Source organism: Heteronotia binoei, chromosome 16 (genome assembly GCF_032191835.1).
Source record: "Heteronotia binoei isolate CCM8104 ecotype False Entrance Well chromosome 16, APGP_CSIRO_Hbin_v1, whole genome shotgun sequence".
NCBI lineage: Eukaryota > Metazoa > Chordata > Lepidosauria > Squamata > Gekkonidae > Heteronotia > Heteronotia binoei.
The window spans coordinates 63240338-63257034 of NC_083238.1; the positions used below are offsets into that span (position 1 = coordinate 63240338).

Here is a 16697-nt window from a genome sequence, read left to right on the forward strand (position 1 = left end):
TTCTTTCTTTCTTTCTTTCTTTCTTCTCTCTCTTTCTCTCTCTCTCTTTCTCTCTTTCTCTCTCTTCCACTATTTTTCTCTCTCTCTCCTTCATTGTCCATTCCATCTCCTTCCCTTCCATACCCCCAAACTTCATGTCTTGCAGTTCCCACACATCTAAGGTTTGTTGTGTGTGGCTGCTTATATTATGCAAGTTTGGGAATCCCTCTCTCTCTCTCTCTCTCTTTATTTATCACTTCCATCTTCTTTCTTTCTTTCTTTCTTTCTTTCTTTCTTTCTTTCTTTCTTTCTTTCTTTCTTTCTTTCTTTCTTTCTTTCTTTCTTTCTTTCTTTCTTTCTTTCTTTCTTTCTTTCTTTCGTGCTGGGGGCCCTGCAGAAGAAACTGTGCCCCTGCCACCTGCACCAGTGCCCCTGCCTCCTGCTGGAGAAGATCCAAGCCCTCCTGCCTCGCCCTCTCGGGTGGCTCATGTGCGTGACCGCCTTCGTCAGGACCTCAGGGATCGGAGGAGGGCGGCATGCTCACGAGCAAGATGCTCCCTGAGCCCTGAGTTTTGAAAGGATTCTGGCCCTTCTAGGAGTGAGGGTGCTTGAGTCTCAGCAGGATCCTGGCTGCCCTCTGAGTCAGCAATTAGCCCAAATAGGCAACAGACAGCAGAGGGCTATATAGCTGTGGGCCTTGAGAGAAGGCTTTGTGGAAGCAACTAGTCACTTACCTGACGTTCTAGCATCCACTTCGGCTTCTGGACCCCCTGACTCTGGCATTGACTTCTGGACCCCCTGACTTTGGCTTCTGAACCTCTGACCTACGATACCTGGACTGTGATTCGGTTTTGGCGCTTTGGACCCTCCTTGCTACCCAGCTACAGACTTTGGACTGCCCCTGGACTTCGCCTGACCTGGCCCCAGCCCGTGGCCCGCCCTTCCTTCCTTCCTTCCTTCCTTCCTTCCTTCCTTCCTTCCTTCCTTCCTTCCTTCCTTCCTTCCTTCCTTCCTTCCTTCCTTCCTGTGAATTTATATTCCGCTCTTTCCCATAAAGGTTCAGGGTGGGTTCCAACATGTCAAATCGTTAAAACCAATAATCCATCAATAAATAAACAATAAAACAATTAAACAATTAAAACATATTAAAAGTTAAAACGGTTGAGCCAATAAGGGACACAAACATAATTAAAATAAAACATGCTTAAAACATTAGCGCTTGTTTGTCTTAAAGGTGCTTTCTTCATATCTCTCCCATGGGATCCAGGGAACTGGGCAAAGGAAGCTCTGGCTCTTTCCTTCCTTCCCCAGGGGACCAGGAGGGGGAGGAGCCTCAGCCTTGGCTCAGTAGCTCTGCTGTGCAATTGAGAGAGCCTGGTAAGGCAAGCTCTCCCTCCCCCCTTCCTTCCCAAGGGAGGAGCCTCAGCCAATGGAGAAAATAGAGGTTTTGCTCTGTGGCTCCTGTGCGATTGAGCAAGCCTTGCAAAGCAAGCTGTGATGCAGAAGGAAGCAAGAGAGAGGGAGGAGGAAGCAGATGCCAGCTAGTTGCTCAGGGGGGCTGATAGGAGCCCTCCGGGGGCCTCATTTAATGATGGAGGACTCACCTGAGCAGCTTTGCATCCCGCAATAATCGTTTTGCTCTGCAGGGCTGTTGCTTGGCTGTGCTTTGATGAAGAAGCTTCATTGCCTTCTATGTCACAGTCGGTATCTACTTTTGCCCCTGGTCGGGTAGCAAACTCAGTCTGCTCTGGGTCCAACTTAGACATTATATGTGGCCCATGCCAGGACATGGGTGCCTCTTCCCCCTCCCTGCCACTCTGAAGCATTGCACAGGTTGCCATGAATTGCTTATAGGGCCTGCTGGAAGCTCCAGAACGATTGGCTGCATCAGGGGGGTGTGGCCTAAGAGGCAAAGGAGCTCCTGCTAGAATCCCACCCCTGGTTGTTCCTCTCTTGCTGCCCCCTCCACGACAGGAGAGGGGTCTGTTGCTAGCAACAACCTGTAATGGAGAGTCAATGGGTGAGAATCTGCCCTCTTGCTGTATTTGGTTCAGGGCCTTTTTTTGTAGCAGGAACTCCTTTGCATATCAGGCCGCACCCCCTTGATGTAGCCAGTCTCCAAGAGCTTTACAGTAGGCCCTGTAAGAAGAGCCTTGCAAGCTCTTGGAGGATTGGCTACATAAGCGGGGCGTGGCCTAATATGGAAAGGAGTCCCTGCTGCAAAAAGAGCCCTGGCTTGGTGCCAGGGGAGTCAGTGACATCATCAGGAGTGTAGTCTGAATCCCGCCTTCTTCTTGCCAGCCTACCTTTGAGGACAGAATGGTGCCCTCTTGCTGCCACCTTCTCTACAGCATCTTGGCAATAAGACCCCCTGGCGCATTGTGGAACTTGGTTGGCAGCAAAACTGACTAAATGGACTTCAGGGGATTCAGCAGCTCTCTCATTCAGTTTGCGCTTTCAGCCCTAACAAGCCTTTTAATGCAATTTTCTCTTTCAATTTTATGCCCAGGAATCTCCATCAGGAGCAGAAAACAATATAATACTTTCACAGCAAATTACGTGTTCAAACAGTATAAAAATTATCTTCCTAATCCTTCTTTACAATAATTAGTAAAAGTCTCTCATTCGTATTTCCAATCATGGAAGGGGGACAGAGATCACAAACAGACACCGTTAAATCTCATCACCCCCTCTGGTTAAATCCTAATTATAATATAAATAATTCTGAGATTTATATTGCAGGGTCACAAGTAACAGCAAAGAAGCAATGTTATTCAGTCACATGTTGATATTCTGGAGTATGTTTCTCCAAGAGCCAGTTTGCTGTAGGGGTGAAGTGTGTGGCCTCTTATCTGGGAGAACCGGGTTTGATTCCTCACTCCTCCACTTGCACCAGCTGGAAGGGCCTTGGGTCAGCCAGAGCTCCCTTATCTGGGAGAACCGGGTTGATTCCCCACTCCTCCACTTGCAGCTGCTGGAATGGCCTTGGGTCAGCCATAGCTCTCTTATCTGGGAGAACCGGGTTTGATTCCTCACTCCTCCACTTGCACCAGCTGGAAGGGCCTTGGGTCAGCCAGAGCTCTCGTAGGATTTGTCCTCGAAAGGGCAGCTGCTGTCAGAGCTCTCTCAGCCCCACCCACCTCACAGGGTGTCTGTTGTGGGGGAGGAAGACAAAGGATATTGTGTGAGCCACTCTGAGACTCTGAGATTCAGAGTGAAGTCCCCTGTGCAAGCACCAGTCGTTTCTGACTCTGGGGTGACATTGCTTTCACAACGTTTTCACAGGAGACTTTTTATGGGGTGGTTTGCCATTGCCTTCCCCAGTCATCTATGCCTTCCCCCCAGCAAGCTGGGGACTCATTTTACCGACCTCGGAAGGATGGAAGGTGGAGTCAACCTCAAGCCGGCTACCTGAAAACCCAGCTTCCGCTGGGGATCAAACTCAGGTTGTGAGCAGAGCTTAGGACTGCAGCTTTAACACTCTGCACCACGAAGCTCTTTCAGAGTGAAGGGCAGGATATAAATCGAATATCATCTTCTTCTTCTTTTTCATGAACTGCCACAAACTGCCTTAAAAATTAATGGAAGTTTGCAGAAGCTCTTCAGTCCATGAACTAGCCAAGATTTGTCAGAGCCTCATGTGCCGGTTGACACCCACCCCAGCAAGGAACGCAGGAGGAAGGGAGCAGGTGGATCCCTTCACTAGAACAACCTCAGCAGGGACCCAGCGAGGCTCACGGGGTGGATTTTTGTCTCTTGCAGGGCTGCCGTTTTTAACAAACGGCATACAAAATGGAAACCTAAAACCCTGAATTTACGCACATGCAACTGAGAGCCGAATGTTGCCCCTTCTCTACAAAATTGTTCCGGTCAGGAGGGAAAGGGGGGGGGGGCTGGATATGGACAGAAAGATGCTTCGGTTCTTTCATTCTGCCTCATAGACAATGGCAGAGATTTTGCTGTCTTTTCAGCAGCTGCTTTGAATGCTGCTGCCCACTTTCATTTGAACAAGACTTGCGGGGAAGAGAAGATGAGTTTGTTTTAGGTAGCAATCCGAGGTTCACAACAATATCCGTCGCTGAGCCCTCAGAATGGTAAATGGAATCTGGAGCGCGTGAAGGGGAGCTGGTTGATCGGTGCGTGCGGACAGAGGATCAGCCCGGAGACCGAGAGCCTGTGGTAGGCCCCAGTGTTTGTGTTCTTGATGGAAACGTACAAATCATTTCCTTCTTTCCTTCCTGTGGTTGTTTTGGTCCATCACTTCAGTCCATTTTCACCTTGCTAAGGGATTTGGAATGGACCTCCCTACCCCCGACACCTAATTAATCTCTCACAAGCCTGTTCTTGCGGCTTCTCTCTCTCTCTGCAGCTTCCCTCATCACATCTGAGTTACTCGTGATATTTATTCCTGTCTCTTTCCCTGAAAATGCAGCTTTCAAGTCCTCGTCTGGGGAGGGAAAATCAATATGTTCTTGTTACTCTAACACGCAGGGATCTATTCTCTGGTGGCTTGCACGGAGATTTTCCCCAGCAAGGAAAGGAGAATGTCCACAGGCCGGAGCTGTTCCTAGAGCTTCCTCCTTGAAGCCAGAGTTAAAAATAAACCTGTTTTCCACTGCTCAGGGGAGAATCTATGAGGAAAGATTGAGACTTTTCAGTTCAGAAAAGAGAAACTAAGAGGGGGCACACGAGAGTGGTTTGTCAAAGTATGCACAGGGTGGAGACAGTTGACAAAGATAACTTTTTCTCCCTCTCCCAAAATACTTGAATACAAGGACATCCAATGAAGCGGATGGGCAGGAGGTTCAGGACAGACACAGAGAGCGATTAAAATGTGGAATTCACTGCCAGAGGATGTAGTGATGGCCACAGGAACAAACAGCTTTAAGAGGAATGAGAGAGATTCATGGAAGAAGAAGAAGAAGAAGAAGAAGAAGAAGAAGAAGAAGAAGAAGAAGAAGAAGAAGAAGAAGAAGAAGAAGAAGAAGAAGAAGAAGAAGAAGAAGAAGAAGAAGAAGAAGAAGAAGAAGAAGATGATGATGATGATATTGGATTTATATCCCGCCCTCCACTCCGAAGAGTCTCAGAGCGGCTCACAATCTCCTTTCCCTTCCTCCCCCACAACAGACACCCTGTGAGGTAGATGAAGATATTGGATTTATATCCTGCCCTCCACTCCGAAGAGTCTCAGAGCGGCTCACAATCTCCTTTCCCTTCCTCCCCCACAACAGACACCCTGTGAGGTGGGTGGGGCTGAGAGGGCTCTCACGGCAGCTGCCCTTTCAAGGACAACCTCTGCCAGAGCTACGGCTGACCCAAGGCCATTCCAGCAGCTGCAAGTGGAGGAATGGGGAATCAAACCCGGTTCTCCCAGATAAGAGTCCACACACTTAACCACTACACCAAAGTGGAGGATAAGTCTATCAGTGGCTACTAGCTATGGTGACCGAGGGGAACCTTCCCATTCAGAGGCACTAATCCACTGAATCTCAGAGCCAGGAGGCAACAACAGGGGAAGGCCTCAGCCTCTCTACCCTGTTATTGGGCCTCTAGAGGAACTGGTTGGCCACTGGAAGAGATAGGATGCTGTACTAGATGGACCCTCCCTGGTCTGACCCAGCAGGGCTCTTCTGATGTTCTTCTCTGTTGTTGGCCCTCCAGAGGAACTGGTTGGCTCCTGTATGAGACAGGAGGCTGGACTAGATGGACCTTCTCTGGTCTGACCCAGCAGGGCTCTTCTGATGTCAGGGGAAGGCCTCGGCCTCTCTGCCCTGTTGTTGGCCCTCCAGAGGAACTGGCTGGCCACTATGTAAGACAAGAGACTGGACTAGATGGACCCTCCCTGGTCTGATGTTCTTAAGAAGGCCTCAGCCTTGTTGTTGGCCCTCCAGAGGTTGACCACTGCGTGAGACAGAAGGATGCTATACTAGATGGACCCTCCCTGGTCTGATCCAGCAGGGCTCTTCTGATGTTCTTCTCAGGGAAAGGCCTCGGCCTCTCTGCCCTGTTGTTGGCCCTCCAGAAGAACCGTTTGGCCCCTGTGTGAGACAGGAGGTTGAACTAGATAGACTTGCAATGGTCTCATGCAGCGAGGCTCTGCTGATGTTCTTGTGGGTCTGTGCAATGTTTGGGGAGTAGAGTCCACCAGATGTTCCCTCGGTTTCCGGTATGAAGAGGGGCAGAGATACACTTGTCTTAGTGCATTAAAGGGCTGTTGTCCTTTCCCTGCTGGCAATGCTGTGGGGTATCTCAGTAGGGAAGGGTGGTGGAGGGGGGGCAGGAATTGGATGAGGGAAAAGGAGGAGAGTGTTGTGTGCCTGTGGTGGCAGCAGCAGCAAGCAGGGTGGGCTTCGTCTTCAGCTCACTGTGGCTGCCATGGTGAGAACGTGCTGTCATGTCCTGGTCTGGAAAGAGTCTCTCTCTCCCCTCTTTTTGTACCAGTGTGATTGGCAGTTCTCCAGCAACACAGGTTGTTGCTTATTCCATACAATTTGAATCACACCTCTCTGCATACAAATGTTTCAGCACTATTGTCACAAATATATGCTTCAACATGCTTAATCATCCTAGATTTCCATGCATCAGAGCTGAAAGGAGTCTTACAGGTAACCTTGTCTCTGTTTACCCCGAGTGCCTTTCAGGTGCTGCCTTTAAGATTCCTGGACTGTCTCTTCTTCAGGGGAAATGTCCTCCCCAAGGCAGCTCTGGACAGGAATGCCTCCTGAATCTCCCTCTTTGTCTCCTTTTCATGCCTGACGTTTGCTGCTTTAGGGTAACGGTCTAACAAGCCCCTCCCTTCGTGGTGCAATTGAGTAGCCATGTCAGATGCTGTTGTTGTTGTTAGTAGTAGTAGTAGTAGTAGTGGTGGTGGTGGTGGTGGTAGTAGTAATAGAAGATTTATTAATTGCCCCATCCTGCGTCACGCCAGGCTCTGGGCGATGTGCAACAAAGGTCCATCGCAAACTTTATTTGCTTCTGGTGGGCGTGGCCACTGCTTGCCTCACGCGCCAGTTGACACCTGATAGCAGGCAGGAGTGCTGTGGACGTGTTTGATGGTCAAACTTACTGAGTTTGAAGATGGCACCAAGTTTCCCTCCAAGCATGTGGCCGGCCATTGTTTGAAGGACGCTGGGCTGGATGGAGCATTTTGAGGCATCTGCCCTTTCATGCCTTTCTGTGGAGTCTTTTATTTTAGCAGCACCATCTAGGCAGGGATAAACAACTGACTCAGCATATAAAACCCAACTTCCATTCTCGGGATTGGGAGCACTGATGTCTCAGGGCTTTGTTTTGAGCAGGAACACAGTTCTGGCTGGCTTAGCATCAGGGGGTGTGGCCTTATATGCAAATGAGTTCATGCTGGGCTTCTTCAAAAAGCCCTGCACAAAACAATGGTGATGTCAGGGGGTGTGGCCTAATATGCAAATGAGTTCCTGCTGGGCTCTTTCTACCGAAAAAAGCTCTGGCAATTGTCTTCTTATGTGTTTGGGGCAAAGCCCTGTGCCTTTTGTTACCGTTCCTGTGTTTCCTTCCATTGCTGATTATTCTAAGATGACACCTGCTTAGTGCCAATCGCTGTTTTCTTTTGCAGTGAGAGGTGCAGATACACCTTGCGTGGCCACAAGGACTCTGTGAACAGCATCGAGTTTCTTCCTTTCTCCAACATCATCCTCACCAGCTCTGCAGACAAGACCTTGTCTCTGTGGGATGCCAGAACGGTAAGCAAGATCCCTGCTTTGGGGATGCAGTGAATCCCTTCAGCCTGTAGTTGTTGTTTGTTGAACGAGGAAGTTCAAAGCTGTTGCAGTAATAAAAACCAAAGAGAGGCTTTATGCCTAAAGGGAAGCAGGAGGAAATGGAGGATATGTCTGAACTGAACAAGGTGACGTTCCTGTTTACTCTGGATACTCATTTATGCATTCAGGCTATGGGCCCTTCAGAAACATTCTGGATTGCTTGCAGATTTGCTTGCAATTGCCCCTGGGGATTCTGTGGAGGGGCAGAAGCAATTCTGCAAGTTCTAGAACCCAAGCCAAAGATTAGGAGCTCAGATCATCTCCTTCAAAGAAGCATTTTGCATCTCTGTGGATGTCCCCCCCGCCCCCCGGGACAGAGTAGGGGCCTTTCTGCTAAGAGCACCTGGGACCCCTGGACTGGTAGCAGATGCAGTTTTCCCATTCCCTCCTCCATTTCTTCTTCTAACATTGAGCAGTCCTGCTCAGTTGCTATAGAAGTGCCTTCTCAGGCCTTCAGTTTGGCGGATGTGCAGTGCGGCGTGCTCTTCTCTGTGTGATGCCTGGGACAATACCGTTCCTAATCCCACACTGGAAGCATCCATCTGTAGCCTGAGCGGGATGCCTGTAAAGTGGGTTCATGGCACAAAGAAGTCCAAAGCATGCAGAATACTTCTTTACACTCTGCAGTCCACTGGACATGGTTGAGGAAAAATTTGCAGACCGGCTGGCAAAACAGGCAGCCAGTGTTGTGAAGCTGGGAATAAGCGGCCAGCAGTAATGGGCTAGCTCCCCAAAACCACAGAACAGCTTTCTTGGTCATAGATCGCACACAGTCCTTCAAGGCCCAAACTTTAAATAACAAAGTTAAATACGAGCGTGATGTAGCTGGTGCCCTTCCTTCCTCAGCCTGGGATGGAGCTGTGGTCCTCAGGGGGATCACATCTGGCTTTGCAGGGCAGGGCTAGACTCTCATGCTGCTGTTTGTGTATATCTACTATTGATAACCTTTTCAGACATTCACATTTGGGTTAACTTCGCAACGGAACTGAGATTAATGATCAGATCTCCTAGGATTTTATTTTAACAAGCACAAGCCTTTATTGCAGGGTTGGCCAACGGTAGCTCTCCAGATGTTTTTTGCCTACAACTCCCATCAGCCCCAGCCAGCATGGCCACGCTGGCTGGGGCTGATGGGAATTGTAGGCAAAAAACATCTGGAAAGCTACCGCTGGCCAACCCTGCTTTATTGACATATATCAGATTATAAATAAGGCAAAACAGAAATAACAAAATAAACCAGTCATATACAGCTATACATTGGATGATCAATCCTTGATTACCAGATTCAAGAATAAAGCAGCCTTTTTCAGTTATCTCAGATGACAAAATATTCAGAAGATGGGTTTTATTTTTTAAATAGCTGTTATGCAGGACCTCAATTCAGGCTGTGTGCTGCTGCCCCCACTCCCCTTTCCCCAGGGCTAATAGTGGCACAGCACGGTGGTGTTTTCAATTCCCAAAGCTCTATGCGGTTGGAAGAAATGAACTCTTTTCCCCCTACTGCTAGAGGCCTGATTCAAATCAGGGCCCCTCTTGGTAGCCAGTGCCTTTCCAAAACTGTTGAGCAAATTCACTCGCAGATCTCTTGGCTGCAAGAGAGCAGCTCTTTTAGTTACCAAAAAAAGAGCACCACGAGAGAAGATGAGAACAACGAGGGATGGGGAAATTGCAGCTCCTTTTGGGAAGGTCTCATTTTTCTTTAAAGAAGCAGCCTTCATATCTCCTGACCCTGATAAGTTCTGGGTCATTTCTCCCTGGAGGAGAATAGCTCACTCTTGGCCTTGACTGGACAAAGGCATCTTTCCTGCTCACTTCTCTTAACTTCACTCACTCTCTGCTTTCTTTTTCTTTTCTTTTTAAATGAGTGCGTCCACAAGATAGCAACAGAATTGCTCTCTTACAGCAGAATAATTTCACCATCTGGGTAATGAGGTTTTGATCACAATGACGCAAAGCGGATATGAAAATAGCTACATTATAAAAAAAAAATCTTGAAAGTCAGAACAAGTCCAACGGAATATAGACCCAGGGCCAGCCCTAGACAGTCTGGCACCCTAGGCAAAGCCCCGCCCCCCCCCACACACACTGATAACCAATTTTCAAAAAACAGATGCATTGTGGGGGAAATGAAAATATGGCACCCCCCAGAAGTCTGGCACCCTAGGCAATCACCTAGTTTGCATAGACCACAGCAGCAGAGAAGGTCTTCTTTGAATCAGCAGTGGAAAGGCGGACGTTGACTGAATAGCATCGCATCGAAAGGCTGTGCTCTGGCCAATGGGGCTGAAGGTTTCAAAATGAGATACAGACTGAGGTCAGATGGGGCTGCCACCAGTCAGTTTCAGGGGCCCAGCAGTTTAATGGGCCTCACCTGTGAAGACTCAGAGGCCCCGGGAAAGGCACAGGAGGTACCTGAAGCAAAGGGGAACAGGGTGGGCATCACACTGAGAATGACTCAGTAGCTACCAAAGGGATGAAGAAATCCCTTTATTCACAGGGCCGTCAGTAACTGATTCTCAAAATGAGAAACCGGAGACAACACTCAAAGACATTAGGGCCTATTGTGTTAAGGGACTAACCATGTTTCGTTCAGTGTAATGGGGCTTACTCCCAAGAGAAGGCTCGCCTTCTCCTCCTCGGTCATCCAGCCCAACAGTTCAGGTCTCCTTTCCCAACCTGCTGTCTCGACTGTGCCCCCACCTGTGGAGCTGTGTGAGGAGAGGGCCTTTTTGGCTGCTGCTCCCCCCACCCCTCGCTGCCCCGCAGTCTCCTGTCACCGTGTTCCACCAGCAAGGGAAGACTTGTAAAATGTTTCTCTGGCATTCCCTCAGTGATCCCATCATCCTGTCCTATGTTTTAATTCCTATTTCATGTGCTTTTAATATGTATTTTAGTTTTGGTTTTCATTGTTTTAATGAATAGTCTTAATGCTCTGTTTGTATAAAGGTTTTGTTTTAACTGTTAGCTGCCTTGGTGGTCTTCTGGAGGCAGATTTTGTAAATAAATAAATGAATAAATAAAATATTGTTCCAATGGACCAGGATTCCTGACCACCACCCCCCATGGCAGGTAAATACTGGTTAGCAATATCTTGTTGCTTCATACATAGATATAAATTGGCAAGTAAAGTTTGCTCTCTCTGGAGAGAGAGAGAGCATGCAACTGTTCTAGATAAATAACAAAATGTGCCAAAGGATTGCCACCTAAACCCCATGGTTCAGCATTTATGAGAAGAGATCTGTATTCATCATGAAAACACGGGCACGTTAGTATTTCTTTTTCAAGATGAAAGTTAACACATTACGTTCTGCAAAATGTTGCAAAATCCCTTACATCTGTAGGATTATACGACAAAGGGTTTAAAAGACCAAAATTCATATAGGTGCTGTAAACAAAGGTATTTGAAAGTCAACATCATAGATAAGCTCAGTCAACTGTGTAAAATTAATTTTCTTTCATTGTCTCAAAATCATGAAGGATGTGGGCGTACTTGGGAAAAGTTACATTTCATATTTGGTTCCTCTTTAAACATTGAGATTACCTGGCAGCCAAGAACTGAACTTCTTTTCTAGCTATAGCACTATGGGAGATTGTACTAAAATGATTTCATTGGTTTGGAATGCTACTTTCTCAGGAGGTGACCAAAAATCTTTTACAAGTGCTTGCCAATGTAGAAGAAGAAGATACTGCATTATACCTGCCCTATACTCTGAATCTCAGAGCGGCTCACAATCTCCTTTCCCTTCCTCCCCCAGACACCATGTGAGGTGGGTGGGGCTGAGAGAGCTCTCCCAGAAGCTGCCCTTTCAAGGATAGCTCTGCAAGAGCTATGGCTGACCCAAGGCCATGCCTGGAAGCTGCAAGTGGAGGAGCGGGGAATCAAACCTCCCAGATAAGAGCCCGCACACTTAACCACTACACCAAACTGGCTCTGTTTATAAATTGTAATTTTTTAAAAAAAAATGTAAATTGGAAAAAAAAAAAGGTCAGAGATAGCTGGGCTTGTTGTTAAAAACATGGAGACTATGGTACAGGCATGTCCAACAACTCAGTTATTGAGCAACTGTGTGAAGATTTTCTTCAAGTCCCACCAAACCTCCCAGAGAAGCCACCCCTTGCTTCTAACCCCACTCCAGAATCCCAGCCCAGAGGCAGCTTCAAGAGAGGAATGGATAAGCATATGGAGCAGAGGTCCATCAGGGGCTATTAGCCATAGCCTATTGTTGGAACTCTCCATCTGGGGCAGTGATGCTCTGTATTCTTGTGCTGGGGAGGGGCAACAGTGGGAGGGCTTCTAATGTCCTGACCTGGCCCCATTGATGGACCTCCTGATGGCATCTGGGTTTTTTGGCCACTGTGTGACACAGAGTGTTGGACTGGATGGGCCACTGGCCTGATCCAACATGGCTTCTCTTATGTTCTTATGTGACCCAGAGTGTTGGACTGGATGGGCCATTGGCCTGATCCAACAGGGCTTCTCTTATGTTCTTATGTGACCCAGAGTGTTGGACTGGATGGGCCATTGGCCTGATCCAACAGGGCTTCTCTTATGTTCTGATGTGACCCAGAGTGTTGGACTGGATGGGCCACTGGCCTGATCCAACAGGGCTTCTCTTATGTTCTTATGTGAAACAGAGTGTTGCACTGGAGGGGCCACTGGCCTGATCCAACAGGGCTTCTCTTATGTTCTTATGTGACACAGAGTGTTGGACTGGAGGGGCCACTGGCCTGATCCAACAGGGCTTCTCTTATGTTCTTATGTGACACAGAGTGTTGGACTGGAGGGGCCACTGGCCTAATCCAACAGGGCTTCTCTTATGTTCTTATTTGACACAGAGTGTTGGACTGGATGGGCCATTGGCCTGATCCAACAGGGCTTCTCTTATGTGACACAGAGTGTTGGACTGGATGGGCCATTGGCCTGATCCAACAAGGCTTCTCTTATATTCTTATGTGACCCAGAGTATTGGACTGGATGGGCCATTGGCCTGATCCAACAGGGCTTCTCTTATTTTCTTAAAAAGGATCAGGCAGAACAGCCTCCTCCTCATACCAGTCCAGCATCCTGTCTCACACAGTGCTTATGAGCTCTCTCTTTATATGGACTGTTATCGATATACACTGTTATAATCTTTTGAGATTTAGTGAGAAAGGTGGACTACGCATATCGCAAAAAAGTAATGAATTGCATGCGGCTGCTTGCCCTGTTCTTTTACTCTGCCCTGCATGGCTGTAGGAGCTGAGTAGTGGTTGGTTCTTTGGTAGAAGGGCATAGTAGAAAACAACAGCATGGACTCTGGTACCAAGGCCTCCCACAAACCAAGAGGCCAGCTTTGCTCTCAGATAGATCCTAGCAACACCCTCAGTGGTCCCATCAACATCAGCCAGACCATCTCAGGCTCCTGCACCTCCTCTCATGCAATGTTTGTCGTCATGTGTCAGAACAGGCCAGTCCCTTCCTTCAAGGAGCTAATGGACATAAGTCTGACATTAGAGATTACAGTGTTCAAAAACCAGTAGGGGAACATTTTAACCTTCCAGGACCTAAGAATTCCAAAGGGAGATTAGAAAGAGAGACAGCTGAATTGCAGCTGACAATGAAGCTCCAGACAAGGCATCCTCCTGGACTAAATGGAGACCTCGGTTTCCTGTCTCATTGCCAGTGCTCCATGCCTGCTACCTTTCTGCACATTACATCTAATCCAATCACGCCTGCTATCGTCATCCACCTGCTATTGCCATTTGCCTGCTTTGTTGTTTAGCATCTGGAAGCCATCCTCCAAGATGGGAGGACAGGCGGACTCACCTTCTAGCTGTATTTGAAGACGTGAGCTGTGACTCATAAAAGCTCCTCCCCTGCCACCGAGGTGGTTTGTGCTGCTGAACTCTTGCTCTTTTCTGCCAATAATAGAAAATGCAGTTGTCCTCCTTATCTGTTGTTATCATGGTTCAAAGTAGTCTCCCCCCAGGTGGAGAGGCATGCTATGCACTCAGAGCTCCCTTAATTCATGTGCCTGTTCACTCCCCCTCCTCTGGTTTATCTGCTGGGAACCCGGGGCGGGGGGGGGGGGGACTGAACCAAGTCCAAGGAATGACAGCCTCAACAGACACACTGACTAGCACTTAGCAGCTTTCCTTCCTCAGAGACAGAAACCGGGAAGAAGCAAACAGGGGCAGGACTTTACCAGCGATGGGTTCTGTAAAACGGGATGGGGAACAGGAGCCCTTGGGAAGGGAAGGGAAGGGAAGAGAAGGGAAGGGAAGAAGGGAAGGGAAGGGGGCTAGGAGTATTTTTTCTGTTTCAACCAAGTTCACCCGGAAGAAGTTAGGGCCTTGCGGGACCTCGCACATTTCATTGTTGGCATATGAAGCAGAAATGCCTTAACAAGATAGCAACTTGTAGACGGATCATGTTGATCTCTCTGACAGGTACGGATCACATGACTGGACATATTGCATCAGCCTGCAGCTGGTGCTTCAGTGACTCAGCATGCCTGTGCTGATTGGTTAAAAGGACACACAACTCTGTATATAAGCCTGTGATATCCTTGCCAGTGTGTGCCTTTGTGGTATCAGGTGTCTGGCGAAGCAGTTTGTCAGTAAGAACTATGACTGACTATAAGGACTATGTATATATATTGTAAATAAAACTGTAAACAGTACCAACCTCTGCTGGTGTGTGTGCACACTGATTTGGAGCTGCAGCGTCTACCCCGCTATAAAACTTCCGTCATTCCGCTTGGCCTGTAAGACAACACTATTCCAGCTGGCCTTTAATCCATCTGGAATGACTGATATGGCAGTAGGGAATGACATCTAATATATACCGAATGCCTTCTAAAATGAAACAATATCAACTGATATTAGCACCAGACTCTTTTAACTATTTAAATTGTTTAATTTATGATGTAAGCAATGTGAGTGAATTGTTTTGGTTTTGCTGGTTGTGAGCCGCCCTGTAACCGCTTCAGTGGGAAGGGCGGGATATAAAGCCAATAAACCTTAAACCCACCTTTCTTTTTTAAGGCTCCAATGACTATAAGTCTAGGATCCCTGAGGGGACTTTTGCTACTCTTTCTATAATTACTGAGGTGATTTCGAGCCTTCCTTCAGCTCAAATAGTCACTTCCTCGCTTATACTTTCATTCTTTTTGCAGTCTTTTGACTAAAAGTCGGATGATATTTGTTTTAATTTGTTTTTAAAGATTGAGCAAGATTGGGGCTGATTCCGCACTAACCTTGCTCCGCGCCAGGCTTCCGTTTCTCTCCGGAGCAAGCCAGCAATGTCACAACAACTGCTCCGCGCCACCATTTTGCCCTGGGGCAACCCACAATTTGCTGCACAGCAGCGTAAACTGTCTGGCAAATTGTGGGTTGCCCCGGGGCAAAACGGTGGTGCGGAGCAGCTGGTGCGAAATCGCTGGCTTGCTCCGGAGAGAAACGGAAGCCTGGCGCGGAGCAAGGTTGATGCGGAATCAGCCTGGTTTAACTTTCTAAAATGTGGTTTCTCAGCATTGATTGTTTTCTGTATACTTTTCACAAGCGTCTTCCCTCTTTCCTAAAAAGGAAAAGGAAAGGTCCCCTGTGCAAGCACCAGTCGTTTCCGACTCTAGGGTGATGTCACATCACGTTTTCACGGCAGACTTTTGACGGGTTGGTTTACCATCGCCTTCCCCAGTCATCTACACTTTCCCCCCAGCAAGCTGGGGACTCATTTGACCAACCTCGGAAGGATGGAAGGCTGAGTCAACCTCGAGCCAGCTACCTGAAAATCCCAGCTTCCATCGGGGATTGAACTCAGGTCGTGAGCAGAGCTTAGGTCTGCAGTACTGCAGCTTTAACACTCTGCGCCACGGGGCTCTTCCTTTCCTAAAAAGGAGTGTCCCAAATGAAATGCGTTGCTCTAAAAACGGCTTAAATTAAGCTGTGTCTGGACTGGCTGGTTCCTTTAATTTGTCCCTGGATTTATATTGACGTGACCTTCCCAGGCTTCATTTCTAGCAATCTTCTTCCTGCCCTTAATTGCTTACATTTAATTGTTACATTAGAAACTTCCAGGAAAGCAGCCAGATTCATAATCAATAGTTCAATTAGAACTTCAGGGTCAGGAAGGCGATGGAGATGGAGATGTTGGTTTGCAGTTGTCCTTTCCAGGAATGGCCGTTGCTCTGGATCCCTGTCAACACACCGTGGTTTAGGGATGTGCACTGACGTGTCTTGGCAGTTGGGGGGGGACTGTTTTTTCTTGCAGCTATATTCAGGGATATGGGGGCAACCTTGCATGGAAACACCACATATTGGGGTTCGCCTTGTCAAGGACTAGCTGTCCCCTCTGTTGCAGGGGCACCTATGAATATAAATGGAGGTGTCTCGCTTCCTAGTACAGGGCAGTAGGGCTCAGTCTCTCTTTTTGAAGGAAAAAACTGCAATTTATATATGTGCACTCCAATACTTGAAATGCCCTCAAATGTTTCTTTCGAATCCAAAGGTTCATACAAGTGTCTTTATATGTTATGCTTATTCAGCAACAGCTCCTCTGAAATTGTTTCATTGATCGGTAAAATATTGCACAATGTATTTATTTTATTTATAGCCGCCTTTCTCACTGAGCTGAAAGGAAGACTGAAAAATAGACAAAGAATGCAAACCAGGGAGCAAAAGACATCCAACAAACACTGCAATATGACTTTAGCCACAGTGTATGTGTGTATATAAAATTTTTTGCCACTGTGTGACACAGAGTGTTGGACTTGATGGGCCGTTGGCCTGATCCAACATGGCTTCTCTTATGTTCTTATGGATCACAGAAGACCAGCACACACACAACCCCCAGGACATGCCCTAAACAAGGGGTATCGAACTCTTTTGTTATGGGGGCTGGATCTGACATAAATGAGGCCTTGTTGGGCTGGGCCATGTTGG

The 16697-nt window shown here is 47.7% G+C and overlaps 1 protein-coding gene across 1 annotated transcript in view; it reads left to right on the forward strand.

Moving 5' to 3' along the window:
• The window catches only part of SPAG16 (sperm associated antigen 16), a 541355-nt gene that overhangs the window by 343351 nt on the left and 181307 nt on the right, over window positions 1-16697 (forward strand). The window contains exon 13 of the mRNA XM_060256914.1: window positions 7571-7697. Within this exon, the coding sequence (XP_060112897.1) occupies window positions 7571-7697 (127 nt within the window). The remainder of the gene's footprint in view (window positions 1-7570; window positions 7698-16697) is intronic.